Consider the following 16,979-nt stretch of genomic DNA (forward strand, 5'->3'; position numbering starts at 1 on the left):
GGGTGTTTGCCCTGCTTTCCTTTGGGCATGGAGTGAGTTGCTGCCAAGGCTGCTCCTCCAAGAACAAGGGACAGGATGGATGGGATAGCCAGCATCAGGAGTAAGTGGGACAAACAAACCCATTCCAGGCACTCCACAGCAGAAGGAAGTGGGCCAAGGCTGCAGGACAGTACTTACTCAACTGGATGTGGCAATTTCTTGGGAAGCATTCAAGTGGTTTTCCTAGAAACAAGATTCTGTGGTTTATTCTCACAAGCACATACGCAAGAAGAGGTGAAATCATCAAACCCTGGATTTGTGCTTATGGTTTTTTATTAACCTGGACACCTACAAGTGTTGCATTTAGGGCCCAGGGCCAGATGTAGATGAGATCTGAATGAGGATGCAGAGGAAGGAGGGCTGTGCAGCTGTGTCCTGCACCCTCAGCATCAAGCACAGGACCAGATGGTGCTGATGCCTCACTGCCTCCTCCTCCTCTTTCGGGTAAATCCACCCTTGAGAGCTTTATTTACAATTCAGGAGTACTGCTGAGAAATAGTTTCTTGGGGGCAGAGTAAAGGACAGTGCTCAGTTGTGCCACCTCTTTCCTTATGCTTGGCAGAAACAGTCATCAAAGTAAATCAGGGAGTCTCAAGGAGGGAGCATTTAAAAGCACATTTCAGGCCAGGAGCTGTGCCGTGTAATTGAGGCTCCTGACTTACCAGCATTGCCCTTGTGTCCCCTGCAGCCACACTGGCCTGAATCCCCTCCTGGGGGTCATGCTCTTCCCAAAGGACAAAGGACAGCTAAGCTGAGTCCTGGGGCTGTGGTGGGACAAACCCAGACTGTGGCCTTGCAGTGTCCTAGAGTGGGTTGGGTTGGTCCCTGCTCATGGATGGTGCCATGAGCAGAGACACCTTCCACTAGACCAGGCTGCTGAAAAGACCCATCCATCCTGGTCTTCTATCACCATGTGGGTATCAGAATTTGATATTCTGATATCAGAAGTGATATCAGTGATCTCTGTGGCTCAGGCATTAAACCTGGCTTCCCATCAGCAGGCAGCTGCCAGTCAGTAACAGAGTTCTGTTAAACTGTTTGGAAATACAGGAGTGCTGGCAAGGCTATTTACAAAAATGTACCCAACAGATGCAGCACAGCTTACAGCAGAGAGCACTAAGCAGTGGAAAGCTGTGTAGAAGACAAGAAGAATCATGAAAATGTTTTCTTTTTTGTAGTAAAAATTAGTATGACTGTGCTTGTGTTTTCAACCTTTTCTTTTCCTTGAAAGCTGATTCTGTGCACTTGGCACTGGAGATGTGGACCTGTTCCCCACACAAACAGCAGCAGTCTGCTGAGATCACCAGGATGCCAGGGCTCTGACAAACTCCATCTCCACCGTGCCTCACATGTGACCTCCAGACTCCCCAGGAGTGTGGCACAAGTATGGGGTTGACAGGAAATGGAAGTTAAACTAACACACAAATCATGATGCTGTCCCAAGCTCGGCTCTCTTCTGCAGGCTGAAACATGATTTGCTGCACTGGTGAGCACAGCTAATCAGCAGCCTGGGAATTAACAGAGTGAATCCCCATTTGTTGTGGCTCTTTGATTGGATTCTTCCTAACCATGGGGCTACAGCATACTGGAGCCCTACAAGCAGTCTCAATAAATACATTTATTAGACTGATTGTACTGGGGCCTTTGAAACCACCAATTGCTTTGCCAAGGGATCTGTAACCATAATTTTAATAGCAGCAATTCATATTTTCTGAAGGAACAAGGCCAAATTCCTCTCTAGTTTCATTCTGTTAACTCAGTAAGTTCTAAGCTTTAAGGGTGACACTGACCCTAAGTGTTTAAAGTGAAGTAATGCAGTTAAGACAAAAGGTTTTTTATAATGCATTAATTTATAACGTGCAAAACAAGAGGCAGAGAGCACCTCTGCAAGTGAGCAGCTGCTAAAATAATCCAGGATGCACAGCTGAGCACTTCCCAGAACTTAGCTGGATAAAGCAACAGTAAACCAAGGTGTGTGCAAGGACCATGTAATGCAAAAAGAAAATCTTTACACAGGGGACACAGGGAAACTTTATTGACTGGCATGTGAAAATATCACAAATATCTCACATCCAAACCCCTTGGGAAGCTCAGCTGCCAGTCCAGGTTGGAGCTCCCCCGGTGGGCACAGGAGGGGGACCCAGCCCAGCTGTGCATGTGTCTGTGTCTCTGTGTCCTTCTGGGTCACAAAGGGACCAAAAGCAGTGCTCAGTTTGCAGGCTCCTGCACACAGCACATTTCCATGCACTCACTCCCTTCCAGCACTTCCCAGGAGTGCAGTGGGAGCAGGAGTGGGAGTAGGGTCAGAGGGAGCTGCTGTGTCAACCCCAGCCCTCCAAACCACCCTGTCCCCTCCTGGCTGTGGGGTGGGACAGCTCCCTGTGAGCTGGGGCACCCCAGCCTGCTCCTCACCAACCTAACCAACCTGGCATTGCAGCTGCCAGGATGGGAATACAGCAAAACATGCCTTGTCCCATGCACACCCTGCTCGTTTAACAACATTCCTTAAAACTAAAATTTGGATAAGGACAGTTTATAGGAGAAGCAAGCCTCTTACAAGAGAGACCTGGAAGTGTGGGGCCTTCAGAAGAGCTTGGTAAGAAACCACATGGCTTTTCTTTGCCCAGTTTAGCCATTACAAGAGAAAATAGAAAACCTAGAAGGTACAAATAAAAGCAAGATTCCTTTCAGGTAAGGGAGAAAAAAAAGCAGCAGATCAAATCAACACATGCACAAAGACACATAGAGTCAAGCCCTCCAGCTGCTGTAGAGGACTGTGAGCACAGTTGTCTGGGTGGAGATATGTGTCAGTAAGTTAGCTAACATCAGTTATTGCAGAAGGAAAAGTCAAGGCAGCACAGACCTTCCCCAAACATTGAAGACCTCATAAACAATGCAGAATGGACAGAGAATATCAGTAAAATTGGTTACTTGCCTAGAGATGTCCATACATGCGACTATACACGGGTTATTGTGACAGTTACCAAGCAATTTGTTTCCACATATTTGGTTAACAACGAGTGACATGCCAGAAACTCCTTTTAGTCTAACAGGGAGGAGTCTAACGGACGGATTACAGTGGGCCGAGTAGGTGAAGGGGGCGGTCTTCGACTGGAGAGAGAGAGAGAAGAAACAATGAGCACAAGCAATGAGCACAGAAATTGAGCACAAACACTGAGCACAAGCACTGAGCACAAACACTGAGCACAAGCACTGAGCACAAACCCTGAGCACAAACCCTGAGCACAAACACTGAGCATAAACCCTGAGCACAAGCACTGAGCACAAACCTTGAGCACAAGCACTGAGCACAAACCCTGAGCACAAACCCTGAGCACAAACCCTGAGCACAAACCTTGAGCACAAGCACTGAGCACAAACCCTGAGCACAAACCCACACCTACACCTCTGGCTGTTTGACATGGACATGCACGTGCTCATACACACAACAATCCTACTGCCACGTACACCAAAGCCAGACACCCCTGAGCATGCACAGGGAGGAAGGAGAAAATGGGTTCTGCCATTTCTGCCATGCTTTACCCTCTCACCCATCACTGTGCTCAGCCTGGGGGCTCTGCACACACCACTGCCTTCTGGAGCCACGCAAACCAGCAGGGCAGGGGGGTTATTCCCTGGTTTCAGGGGTCAGTCCCAGCCTGGACACTCACAGAGCAGATTTACAGGTACATTTCAGAGCAGGCACAGGACTGGGGAAAGCAGCCTGCAGCAGCTTCAGGTCTGCCTTGCAGGAGCAGGAAAATCTGCAGCTTCTGGCATACCTGGGCAAACTGTAGCCCTATTGATGGGCCTGAATCTGAGGCACATTTTGAGGCTTTAAATCAATGGCCAGTCTTGAAAATGCCAGCCATGGCCAGGGCTACTGGATTCATTAATTTACCATGAATGCATTTTTCTATCAACTTCAGGAAGTGCTACAGAGTGATGGATTTTTTGGGAAGACTTAGGTGCCTTCATTCAATTTTCCTTTGTACTGAAAACCCCTGCATTTTAATTTGGACTCTGTCATCCTCTGATAAGAGACCCCAGAGCAAGGGTGAGCAGCAGTGATCTCCAAGCACATCCTACCTGCAGTCCAGGCTGGCACTTATCCCTCTCTCCCTTCACCAAGGATAACACCCAGCTCTGCTGGAGCTGTAGACAGAGTCTCTTTGGTAGCTGTGTAACACTTTACCTGTTTGTGTGCAGGAAGGTCCCCCTCAGGGCTGTGTGGAGGTAATTCCCCCAGCTCAGTTACAAAGAGTATTTTGTTGCTGCTCCATTCCACCTCTGCCCATGCACAGAGCCTGGGCTGACATTGCCTGCACAGCTGGCACGGTTCTGCCTGGTACTGCTGTGTGCTGGACAAACAGCCTGAGACTGTTCAGCCTGCTCCTCACTCAGCTGTCCAGCACCCTCCAGCCTGCTCTGGTGCTGCATTTATCCCAATCCATGCCTTACAGGGTGGTTTTGCTCCCTTTCTTTAGCAGGAAGTACCAGGTACACTCTCTCTATTCCTTAACCCAGCCCAGATCACCAGGAGAGCCCATGGCTGCACCCAGGCTCTGAGCAAGGTGGGGCTAAGGCCGGTTCTCATCAGCTCCAGCAGAGCTCATTAATAATTTTTTAATAAGAATAGATTAATAATTAGCCCCAACAAATGTGCAGCCCTTTCTAACTCATCCTCCACCTGTGCAAGTAGGGACAGTTGTGGCTCTGAAGAAGATTAGGAAGGAAATGTGTCTCATTCTGCTAAAGCTCAACTGAAGATGAAAAGAATGTAACACTGTGTTAATTTTCTTTGAACAGGAACAAAATATGTGAGACAAATTTACACTTGACAAAAAAAAATTTCGTTTGGCTCAAAGTGCATCTTGTGCGACAATATTCTCTTTTGGTGAAGAAACGAGAATTTTAATCCCTACCATGCAACAAATACAAAATATGCCAACTAAAGCATTCAAGTAAATCAACAAGCTAAAAAAAAATAGGCAAAATATAATTTCTTCATGGTGTATTTTTCTTACAGGAAAAATGTTACTGTGTTAACTATTGTTTCTTGTGTTGCTCCAGTGTAGGTCTTCTGGACTCATTTCCAAAATTTGTAGTTTCATAAAGAACCACTTCTAAGGCTCTGCATTTCTGATGGGTTGCATTAAATTATTCCTTTGTTGAAATGCCTCACATTGCATTGTTTAGCGCTTACTGAAAACATTGTATCATATGTATGCAATTGACAAACAAGGGAAAATGCATACAGCTGTCTTCATATCAAATTTAAAAGCCCAAACATGCATTTTAATACCAGGCTAAATGCAGCCCACTGGATTCAAATAATGCAATTTAGCCAAGTTGCCATTTAACACAGAAGGATCAGAAACTGGAGAGCACAGTGGGAAGATTTCCTGCATACAATCAGTCAAACCAAACCTGAACCACAATCAGGCCCAAGCCCCATTCCCCCCTTGAACCAGCGCTGTTACTGCACCCTGGCCTACTTTGAATTTCCACTCAGGCCCAGTGCAGACCTGAAGGGAAGAACCCTCCATTAGCTCTTCCCACTGCAGATTGCCAGGCACTTCAGGAGAAGCTGATTACCCCAAGGGGATGCTCTGATGAGGAGCTGCTGCCCAGCCACCCATCCTTGTCCCTGTGTCACTGCCCTACAGACAGGAGTGCTCAGAGCAGGGAGCTCTGACCCGGGGAGCTCTGACCCATCTGTGGATGCTCTGACCTTTCTGTGGGTGCTCTGTCCTGTCTGTGGGTGCTCTGACCCCTCTGTGGGTGCTCTGATCTGTCTGTGGGTGCTCTGACCCCTCTGTGGGTGCTCTGACCTGTCTGTGGATGCTCTGACCCCTCTGTGGGTGCTCTGACCCGTCTATGGATGCTCTGTCCTGTCTGTGGATGCTCTGACCCGTCTATGGATGCTCTGACCTGTCTGTAGGTGCTCTGACCTGTCTGTGGGTGCTCTGACCCCTCTGTGGGTGCTCTGACCCCTCTGTGGGTCCTCTGTCCTGTCTGTGGGTGCTCTGACCTATCTGTGGGTGCTCTGACCCCTCTGTGGATGCTCTGACCCAGGGAGCTCTGACCTGTCTGTGGATGCTCTGACCCATCTGTGGATGCTCTGACCCCTCTGTGGGTGCTCTGACCTGTCTGTGGATGCTCTGACCCCTCTGTGGGTGCTCTGACCTGTCTATGGATGCTCTGTCCTGTCTGTGGATGCTCTGACCCGTCTATGGATGCTCTGACCTGTCTGTGGGTGCTCTGACCTGTCTGTGGGTCCTCTGTCCTGTCTGTGGGTGCTCTGACCCATCTATGGATGCTCTGTCCTGTCTGTGGGTGCTCTGACCTGTCTGTGGGTCCTCTGTCCTGTCTGTGGGTGCTCTGACCCCTCTGTGGGTGCTCTGACCCGTCTATGGATGCTCTGACCTGTTTGTGGGTGCTCTGACCTGTCTGTGGATGCTCTGACCTGTCTGTGGGTGCTCTGACCCCTCTGTGGGTGCTCTGACCTGTCTGTGGGTGCTCTGTCCCACCTGTAGATGCTCCCACGTGTGTCTGGGATGCTGTGACACAAACACCCGTGTGTCCTCCCGGTGGGCCTGGGCAGCACATCCGTGAGGAGCGGGCAGAGCCCTCCTCAGCTCCAGCCCCTCAAGGGTGCTGCCTGCCTGCCGTGCACTTCCAGCTCCTTAACCCCCCACATAAACTGGGGCAGCAGCACCTCCGCCTGCAGAGCCTCCTGGAGGAGGGCAATGTTTGGGAAAGGCAGTGCTGGGGAGAAGAGCTGTAGCAGCAGCAGCATGTCCCTCCAGCCCTGCTGCTGACAGGCTCCTGGGGTATCTGCAGCAGGGCAGGAAGGGGCACCGTGCTCCCGAGGCCCTGGGCAGAGCAGAGGGGCTCAGCTGGGGGAACAGATTGGGGGGGGATCTGTTCCTTTTCCCTCCCTTGCTTTGCCACTGGCACTCGGCATCAGCTGGAGCTCGAGTGCCAGTGAAGGAAAGAACAAGCCCTGAAGTTGCCTGTCCTAGGCTTCCCTGTCAAGGTGACAAATCATTCTGTGACCATTTCTACCCTGGGAGTAGCATTCAGACTTGTTTTTCATCCCATAACACGAATCTCAACCCCAAAAACAAGAGGCAAGGTTGTATCTCTTGTCTCTCCCTGGCTCCTTCGCGGCCGGATGAGTGGCCGGGAGTCCCGGGAGCGGTGCAGGAGCCTGGGCCACGTAGAGACAACAGAGACAACAACTCTGGGGCAGCTGCACCGAGCACAGCCCCGAGGCAGCCGAGCGTGGGCTCGGCCCCATGGCCCCCGAGCCCCGGCCCCTCACGGGAGCCGCGGCCCCGGGCAGGCCGGAGAGCGGGCCTGCAGGGCGGCAGGGGGAGCTGCAGCCTGCCCGCGGCCCGGCCGGGGGACAGCGGGCACAAACAGCCGCGAGCTGCCATCCCAGTGAGTAAATATGTGACTAAGGCCGGTTCAATGTTTAGTCTGAGGCCAGCGGGTGATAGCGGCGCAGACGGCGCGGCCGGGCCGGTCCCGGTTATCGCAGCCGGGCAGCGGCCCCGGAGAAAGCTCCGAGGGAAGCGGCGCTGCTGCGGGAAACCCTTTCGGCTGTTGTCGCCAACATTTCAGCTGCGTTGTCGGGTCCCGCTGCCTGGCCCGTTTAACTCACTAACTCACTCTCTTGACTTTGGGGTTGTTGTTATTTTGCTGCTTTTTTTTTGTTTTTTTTTTTAACTGTTTGTAAAAGTTAGTGCTAAAGGGGCAGGAGATCATAGGTCCCCCCGGGGTTGAGTAAACGAGTCTGCAAAAAGAATCAGTTCTTCTAACTAGCACACATTAAGCAGACATAAAGAATTTACCAATGAAAATTGTGGACTAAGTATGTATTTAATAACTCCCTGATGTTGCTGCAGAGACTTCTCCTTTGAAGAGCTCAGTGGGGTTTTGAATGGAGGGGAGCTCTTACCCCCTTGCAAAAGCTTTTTAAAAAAGGAAAAGTTTTTACATTTATTTTTAACCTTAGCAGCACCCCCCCCCCCCATGTTTCCAGTTTTAAAAGAACTCCTAAAAGCTTTAGCTAGGCAAATGCCGAGTAAAAGAAACTAAATAAAGCAAGTCTAGACTTAAAATTAGATCAGAAACATATGGGAGTTCTTCGAGCCTTTGCCTTTTGAGAAGCCCTATCGCTCCCCACACGGAGTGCACAAAATGTGCTTTCAGTAAAGCATGGCTGTAATTACCATGGGAGGCCCCGCTCGAAGATGGCTCCTCACAGCACAGCCAGAGGACTTCGAAAGAAAAGGCTTTCATTTCCACTTATATTTGACATTCTTGCTTGCTTGTGACCACCAGAGAACATTTGTGGAAGGCATGCACAGAACTCTATTTTATGATACATCCTATAGATCTGAAGCTGTGAACAGAAGCCCATTATTCTCTCCCTTTTCCATCATGTTGGTTTCCCTATAACGCAGCCCTCTCGGATACCCCGATACGTGACATCGTCTTTGTAGAATTTAACAAGAAAATACTTCAAATCTCTAAGCAGCTTTAAGACTGACTGCAGGCAAATTTGTTTTAGGTGACAGAACAAACCTGGAATGTGAGGCATATGCTAAGAGTGCAGTGACTTACTGCAGGTGAGGAATAAGTCTGGTTTCCTGTTTGGGCAATTATTTAGAGAACTAAGTAGCTCGATCCTGAGAAAGTTATAATGCTTTGACTGGTTTTATTTTTGTCCTGTTTCTCTGGTTTTCTCTGTTTCAGTAAGATTCTGAGAGACCCACACCTTCTATTACTGGTTCTTGTATCAACTTAACTTTTATATGGCATCTCTCGACCTCCATCAGCCTCAGGATTTGGAGGACAATCCAAACCAGAAGTGGAAGTACTGTACCTATCATGCTTCAAAAACAGAGGCAAGACATGGTTTGTAGACCTAATTAGTCTTCAGTCTGTGCAGGCTTAAACTCTGTCCTACAGCAGATGCAGCACAGCTGCTGCAGAGTCTCCCAAACATCAACTCGGGAGTGGAAGTGGGAAAGCCAGGGGGAAGACAGGGGGAGGAAAGGCACTTGGTCCTGCTGACACAGGTCATAACAAAGCAGGAAAAGCAGAAAAAGGATGATGACATTAGGAGGACTAAAGCAGGAATCACAGACAGGGATCAGGAGGAGATGGTGATTGCAGCGGAAATGAGAAACTGCATGGAGTGGTGATGAAGGGTGAAAGGAGCTGGGGAATATCTGCCTGAGATGGTCCCTTAGCCCAGTGGAATGGTCCAAGAGAGTGAGAATTGCTCAGATTTGTTTCTGTACTGGAAAATGTAATTTTGTTAAACACAAAATGTCTGTAACTGTTGCCCAGAGGATCAGTACGGTCAGGCAGGCCAGGAAGGGAAGCCCTCAGGCACAGAGCACAGCTTTAGAGGGTGGCTGCTAGTTCTGAAGCATTCTCCAGCTGAACTCAGGCTCTACAAAGCACAGAGGGCATGCTCAGACTGTGCTGCCAGGGACTGCCTCAGCTGTCCCTATAGCTGAACCCCAAAACTGCAAATGACCCCTCTGCACAGTGCTCTCAGTGGAAGAATTTTTTTGTTCAGTATAAGCAAGTTAAGGTTATTAGATTATGCTGTTTTATCAGATAACTGAAAGAAACAAATAAAAAACCGACACTGCAGAGTATAAATCTCCATGAATTCAAAGGCTTACACTGTTTGAAAGCACTGGGGTTAGTGAGGTTCCACTGTGTGTGATTTAACTTAATAGAGATACTCCTTTCAGAGGCAATGTGGTCCAAAATATGATGTTCCAGCAGAATAATTTATTATCTACAACTCAAGCTATGTTTTCTATATGACCATAATAAATCAACGTCCATCACACACACATACAAATATATTGTATGTTTATGTGAACACTGCATTTTCAAATTAGTCATTTCAGGGAATTAATGTGTCATATGAAAAGCTCAGCTTGAATAAACACAAAATTAATTCAACGGAGTGACCCAAGACAGAGTATTATTCTTAAGAAACTGTGTGTTCTTGTTTGCCCTTCAGCAGAGAACATGTCAAGTAAGCAAGTGTGCAGTGCATCTGTGGAATTCTGCCCCAGCCTTTCAGAAACCTTAGGTTGGGATGGTCCAGAGGGTCACAACTGGCCATGAAGAAGAGAAAGTTAGGAGTGCTGAGTGGGAGCATTCAGAATGCTGTTCTGTGCATGGAAGATGACAACAGAAGGGCCACCAAATCAGCAGGAAGAACATCTGATCTCTTCACAGCAGCTCAGGACCTGTGCACTGCTCTGTGTGAGCTGCAGTTTGCCATCAGTGTGAACCATGGACCCCACTTTTGAATACATCTCCGTTCTTCCTTCCTGCTCAGCTTTGACCTTCCTCTGCCTTGTTGCCTCTCTCCTCTTTACTTACCTTGGTGCAAGAAGGGGAGCAAATGTCCTGGTTGTCACCTGCAGCTGGAGTTGCTCCTCTTCTTGTCCATGATGCCAACTAATGGGATTACCACTGTTGTTAGTGGAGCCATGGAGTGCCCTCATCACTACTGATCCAATACAGCTCGAGGGGACAGGAGAGTTTCAATACAGCCTTTCAAGATGCCTGCAGGTGCAGGAAGTTCAAATCATCCCTGTTTCTCTCTGTTTACTCTCAGATGTTTTCTCTTCTAGCATAAGGCAGCCTAGAAATGCGCTGCTATTCACCCACTCTCTCAGACAAGGCAGGAATTCCCTGCTCAACAGCATCGCTCTTAATCCTGCAATGTCTTCATAGCAACTGTTATTAAACCACTCCATTATGAACCTAAATCATTTCTTGGCACAAATAACATCTTCAGGTTCCTGTATTTCTGTCAAACAACTGCTGTTGCTTGATTCTACTTTCTTTCTTCAAGTAGAGACATGTTAAAAATAAAACCATTTCCTTCTACTAACAGTATCTTGAGAGAGAAAATTCTAGGAAGAAAAAAAAGAACCGAAACCAAACCAAACTCAAATTTTTGCTGAAATTCATTCACTGCATCAGCTGACACTCCCACTGCGTTTGAGCACTGCACTTGCAACATCATCTTTATTCCAGAACCACTTCTTTTGATGCTTTTCAGGTTCCTTGTTTTTCTGTCTTCCCCTCTCTTGCATCTCTTTTGCCTACCCTTCTCCATCACATAGCTCTGGTCTACACTAAGAGTAATGAAAAGCCATTTCACTGCCAGATCCTCTTTGCTGAACTTTTAAAGTGACTTGCAGCAGTCCCAGTTGAATGTCACTTTGTTTTAAAACAATTTTTTGTTGAATAAGGCAGGAGCAAGTAGCTCAGGAACAATACTCAAGATGATTACAGCTACCTGAGGTGCAGTAGATAGATCAAACCTCAACCCTATGCAGAACAAGGGATTCTTCAGATGCTTTTGTTAATTGCCACAGTGAACTGCCCATCAGAAAATTCCTGGGCCACTGAAGATATGATCAGCCTGTCTCTGGCTGATGGAGGGAGATGCTGAGAGAGGTTAAGAGTCAGTGGCAGCAGACATGGTACCCAGGCTGAAATGTCTGGCATCCCATGAACTTTGTTCTCCTCAGTCTTCAGGACAGCCATCTGGGGGAGAGGAATATAAAGGGAGGCAGTAACAAAATCCTACTGCCAGTGTAAAAGAGAGCCCTCCTTTTCGGGGCAGCAATCGCTGAAGCTCCTGGAGCAGAAGTGAAGACTCTCCTGTATCTCTCATGGCATTACAGCTCAGGCAGCTGAAGAATCAGTTCTGTGCAAATGCCATTCCAAATCTCTCATAAGATCAGTACTGCAGAATTACAATGAAACTGCCAGACTTGCTGGATTGTGACATTTTACATGTTTTTACAACCTGCTGGGACCTGCTTTGTGGCCAAGCCCTCCAATACTTATCCTCATGCAGAATGCTCCTTCTTTCAGTGCTTCTGTTGTCTCTCTTCATTGCAGGGGGGTTGGACTAGATGACCTTTAAAGGTCCCTTTCAAACCAAAGGACTCTGTGATTCTATTCTTTGATTCTATCCCATGACCAGAGTTGCAAGATGAGCCCAGGTTTGCATCTGGCAGTGTGACTGCCCCAGGCAGAGGAGCTCGTGTTTTTTGTGGGTGTCACAGCCACTGCCACCAGGATGCTGGTAAGAAAGATTGCCAAATATTGCATTCTATGGCTTGAAAACTGTCTGAAAAACTCTAAAAGACAGAAATGCCACGTGACAGATTTACAAAGGTGGCAGGGATGGGATAATTTGGAAGGAAACCAAGACAAGGTGGTGAGAAGGAAAGGAAGGAATACATGGGGAAAAGAGACAAACGTACCAGGCAGGAAACCAGGTGAAAGGAGGAGGTGAAAGAGGAAGCAAACAGGATGGTCAAGAAAGGGACAGAGAAGGAAAGGCTGAGAAAAAAAGGGAAAATAGTGAAAAAGGACCCAGTGGAGGAGGGGAAAATGCAGAGCTTCTTTCTAAGAGATAAGAGAAAATAAATGGAGTCTGCTGCTGCTCAAAGCCGTCAGCAGCAGAAGTAACATATTACTGGGTGTGCATTTCAACAAGAAATGTACATTAGACTGGTAACAAATTACACAGGGCTGTCTTCCCCCTGGGCAGAAATCACAGAAATAATAACTGATATTCTCCTAAGTCTTGTGATTTTGGGGTCCTTGGACAGGCAGAGTTGGAAACATACTGGCTACAGAAGGGCAGTGTCCCCCCTGGGAGGGGCTCTGGCTTTTCCCATGTAGCTGTATATTCTTGACATGAGATGCAGAATTAAATTATTCTTTGGCTTTCTTTTCTCCTGAGGTTCAGCAGGAATTTGAATTCTGTCCATGTAACACTTTTGTCTCTTTGCTTGCATGAAACAATCCTAATTGCAGACTATACTTTTTGAATATAACTTCTGCCAAAGATCCATTCAAAGAGGACAGAGAGCTGTGCTCTCCTACTTGGGTGTTCAGATTAAGATCATCCAAGTCAGCATGCAAACACTCTAAGGTGGCTCTCACTCATCCTGCCAGAAGAATTTGGTGAAATGACTATTTGATTACAATTTATATTCCATTAAAAAATACAGTAGTAAGCTTTTAAAGCTGCAAGGTCAAACTTTCAGGAGAAAGAAGATTCCCAGGCTCAGGCAGGATAACCCTTCTGGCCTTATATGCCTATGCACTGTGACAGATTTTATTCAGAGGATCATGTGCAATTTTTGCACAAAATCTCCTTATCATTCAATGCACAGGGTTAGACATTTCATGAAATCTTTTCAAAGAACTCTAATCCATAAAAATCCATCAGAGAAAAATTTGTGAATGGTTGATATTTGGCAACCAAAGAGTTGAGTGGGAGCCTGTGGGCTGGGAGTTGCCAGGCAGTAATGCTTTCTGCACTGCTCCTGACTTTGTCTGAAAATTTCTAACTGCAATTACTGTTAGGTAAAAATACCTTTTCCTGCCAGTTTGGCACAAAAATGTAATGGTGGCTTACAAGGTAGATTAGCTACCAACACAGCAGGTGATGGAATCAGCCTTGGTGGCATAACAAAGGGGAGCTGCAGAGCTGCCACCAGCCCTTCCCTGCTGGCTGCCTGTGGGTGGAAGTAAATTGCAGGGACAGTGTGTGAGCAGCACAATGTGAATTTTCTCCCCACCACTTGCCTCACATGTAAAGACCAGCCCCAGCCCCTGGGGAGCAGCCCCAGCCTGCCTGAGGGTGACACACGTGCTCCAGGGTTTCACCTCCTGTGGGGTCACCTTTGTCTCAGTGACAAAGTCAGGAACCATCTCCTGGTTCCAGACCAGGGCTTTGTTGGGAAAGCCCTGGTGAATCCACAGTAGCAGCACACAGGGAGAAAAGGGCAGCACCCTTCCACCCCCACAAACACCACGGGCTCTGCTGCCAAGAGAGAAAAACATTTCCAATTCAGTTGTTTTCCTTGTGGCAAAGCTGAGATTTCCATTCAGGACATTTAAAAGCTGAAAATCAGGCATCCACAGTGGAACTTAAATTGGTCAAGATCAGGCTTTCCACACAGGCAGGCAAACAAACATCAGGGTGAGCTGGAGTGCTTCTAGTGCCTGCCTAAAGCTGTCCTACCAAACCAAGCACACAGCTGCATTTTCTTTCAAAATACTACTGAAGCCTTTTAAGAGAGAGGGGGAATAATCCAGATTCTGGCAGTGGGGAATATTTCACAAATCATATATGCTTTGGCATCAAGCCCTTAAAGCCAGGGGCCTTTACTCACAGGCTTTGCTGGGAGAGATCCACCCACCTCAAGTGGGATTAATTAAAAGAGGCATGTATCATGCAAATAGTTTCTGTTTCCTTACAGAAATATTCAGAGCACATAACCCAAACCAGCTTTAGAATCAGAGCGAAGCAGGGAAGAAAATTATTTCCTGTTCTCCTAACTCTTTTCCTTTCCCTGTACACTAAGGGAGGAACAGTGAGAGAATGCTGAGAGCTCACCATTTCTGTACAGTTCCTTTGATAAATCCTAACAAAGTAGAAGAAAAAAAATCTGTGTTTTCAAAGATGAGATGTATCTCATGGTAAGGTGCCAAATTTTCCACATCAAACGTGTGCTGCTAATCTGCTCATTGGACAAGGACAGACCAAGTCTCACCCCTGAAAATGATCTTTTTAGCTTAAAGCAGAACAGGAGAAAATGGAAACTCTGTATTTCTTCAGCATGTCAGATTTTCAGCTCCATGTGACAGGGACAGGGGCTGTAACAGAAAGCTCCTTTGGAAAGGGAGATAAACTTTAAAAATACTACTTTCTTCTCAGGAAGTTAAACTATTTCCCTAGATAAGAGAGATCCCAACACTTCAAGGAATCCCTGCAGAAAATGGTGGTGGAACAGTCAGAGCACAGCGCCCCAGTTCAAAAATAAGTCACAGAAAAAGCTCAAGTTTCCACAAGAACTCTTCCTCAAAACTCTTTTTTCCCCCTTTTAATATCTCAGACCCATTTTCTGAGTCAATTTCCTATGATCCTGCAAAGGCTGTTATTAAAACCAGACCAAGCGTAGCTGAAATTCCAGGGCTCAAAAGAAACATTGAATAGGCAAAGGAGCTGGCCACACTGTCCCCCTCAGGTGATTTCCCTGCAGCCCCTTCCCTGGGATTTCCTCCCTCACACTTTAGTCAGCAGAAGAAACCTGAAGTTTCAGCAGAATGTCAAACCCTTCCTTCATTCTTTAGCAGTTGAGATTTTTTCTGTCTGAGGCTTTCATAGCTCTAAAAGACAGAACTAGGATCTAGTCCAGAAGATGTGTATTGCAGATTATTTTTTTCCACAAAAATGTCAGGCAGTCTCACATTCAGTTCTGTATCCAGCTACAATTTGAAAATCACTGACCTCCTTTATCCACCACTGCTTTTCATGCCACCAGTGGCGGTCCCGAGCGGAGGCGTTCCCAGGCTGCTTACCCCCGTGTCTTTTGCGTGCTAGAAAATTCCTTCCTGGTCTCCATCCCACCTTAGCCCTCTGGCACGAAGAAGAAGATCAGCAGACATGCTCTTGGCAAGGCACCCTGGGAAAGCAGCGTCCATGCACAGCCAGGGCGGGCAGGGGAGGGAGACGCGCTGCCTTGCGGGGCAGGGCACGGGAGCCATGGTTCTCTCGGCTGGCACAGCTGGCACAGCTGCACCTCAGCCCTGCATCCCTCTGAGGTGGCCCCTGATGGCACAGAGCAAGCAGCAGGGCCAGCGCCCTTTGGCTCAGCCCCAGGCTCTCCCAGCAAGGGGATGGTCCTTGGGTTCTTCCCTTCCAGCGCAAAGTTTGGAAAGGCAATTCCAGGTTTCTCCCCAGCGGTCCCTGCTGCAAGCTACAGGATATCCACTGAGGTGAAAGGGTGTTTCATGGCTGGGCATTGATGCAACAACGCCCTTTTCATAGCAAATGTAGAAAAATACTTCATTCCTTTGATATACCTCATTTATTTATGCTTTCTATTATAAAGGGTAATTATATTAGAAACACTGAGCCTCAAATTTAAGTTACTGACAACTGTGACAGATCTCACCTATTTAAAAGAAAATTCTTCTCCAAAGCTTCTCTTCTCAATTACCATTTTTAAAATTGAAAATGTGCACATTTTATTTTGGTTCCTATTTAGCTGGCTCTTTTTTTTTTTCCAAACTGTGAGTACTTTCAATGTAACAGCTAATTTATCAAAAATGGAGAAACCCCTTTGTTCCAACATTGCCTTATCTGCCCACGCCTCTCATAATTTAGAAAGTTAATGAATCCCTCAGAATCAGAGGTTTTTATATATATATATATATATGTGATTAAGTGTATTACATCATTGTGAAAATAAACATTAAGGACATTCTATTCATATAACATATAAAAAAGCAATCAATGCCATAGAAAATTATACAATATGCAAAGCTACTTTAAAAGGGCTTGATAAATGCAAAGCCCTGAGAAGGAAAGGAAATAATGCACTGAAGATCATCTTGTTCCTTAACTAATTGCTTGGTACCATATGATGTACTCTGTCAGACAACCAGGGACTGTTTCCAACTGGCTGGGAATTACTGGCTTTGCAGGACAAGAATCAGACTCCTACCAGTTTGTTCCACTGGTTCTACAAGAATTGCTCTTGTTCTCTCTCCCAGGAGAGCCCCTGCTTCCTCTGGTGAGGGTTCAGAAGGGCAGAAGTGAGGAGCTGTACCCCTGCCCCTCTCCTCCTGGGGGTAGGTGACCTCCCTCTCTCTCTGGTCCCTTATGAGGGTACAACACAACCAGAACTGACATTCTTAATGCAAGCAAATCAGGGTCTTCCAAGTGACTGACTAGAGTTTTTTAAAATGAAAAAATCTTTTCAAACAGGCTAAGTGCTAAAAAGTGCTTCCATCAAACACCTCTGGCTGCAGAGAATGCCCACTTTTGCTTTGCTACAAGCCCT

At 47.0% G+C, this 16,979-nt stretch overlaps 1 protein-coding gene across 7 annotated transcripts in view; it reads right to left on the reverse strand.

Moving 5' to 3' along the window:
* DNM3 (dynamin 3) overlaps positions 1 to 16,979 on the reverse strand; it is a 170,811-nt gene that overhangs the window by 1,223 nt on the left and 152,609 nt on the right. For 5 of the 7 annotated variants that reach the window (XM_054638439.2, XM_077181931.1, XM_077181930.1 and 2 more), the window contains one exon: positions 95 to 3,150. The exons of 1 other annotated variant lie outside the window; for it this stretch is intronic. In XM_054638439.2, coding sequence (XP_054494414.1) covers positions 3,081 to 3,150 — 70 coding nt within the window. In that variant the 3' untranslated portion in view covers positions 95 to 3,080. One more of the 7 variants, XM_077181932.1, reaches the window with a different exon arrangement.

The sequence above is a fragment of the Agelaius phoeniceus genome, chromosome 8 (assembly GCF_051311805.1).
Source record: "Agelaius phoeniceus isolate bAgePho1 chromosome 8, bAgePho1.hap1, whole genome shotgun sequence".
Taxonomy (NCBI): Eukaryota; Metazoa; Chordata; class Aves; order Passeriformes; family Icteridae; genus Agelaius; species Agelaius phoeniceus.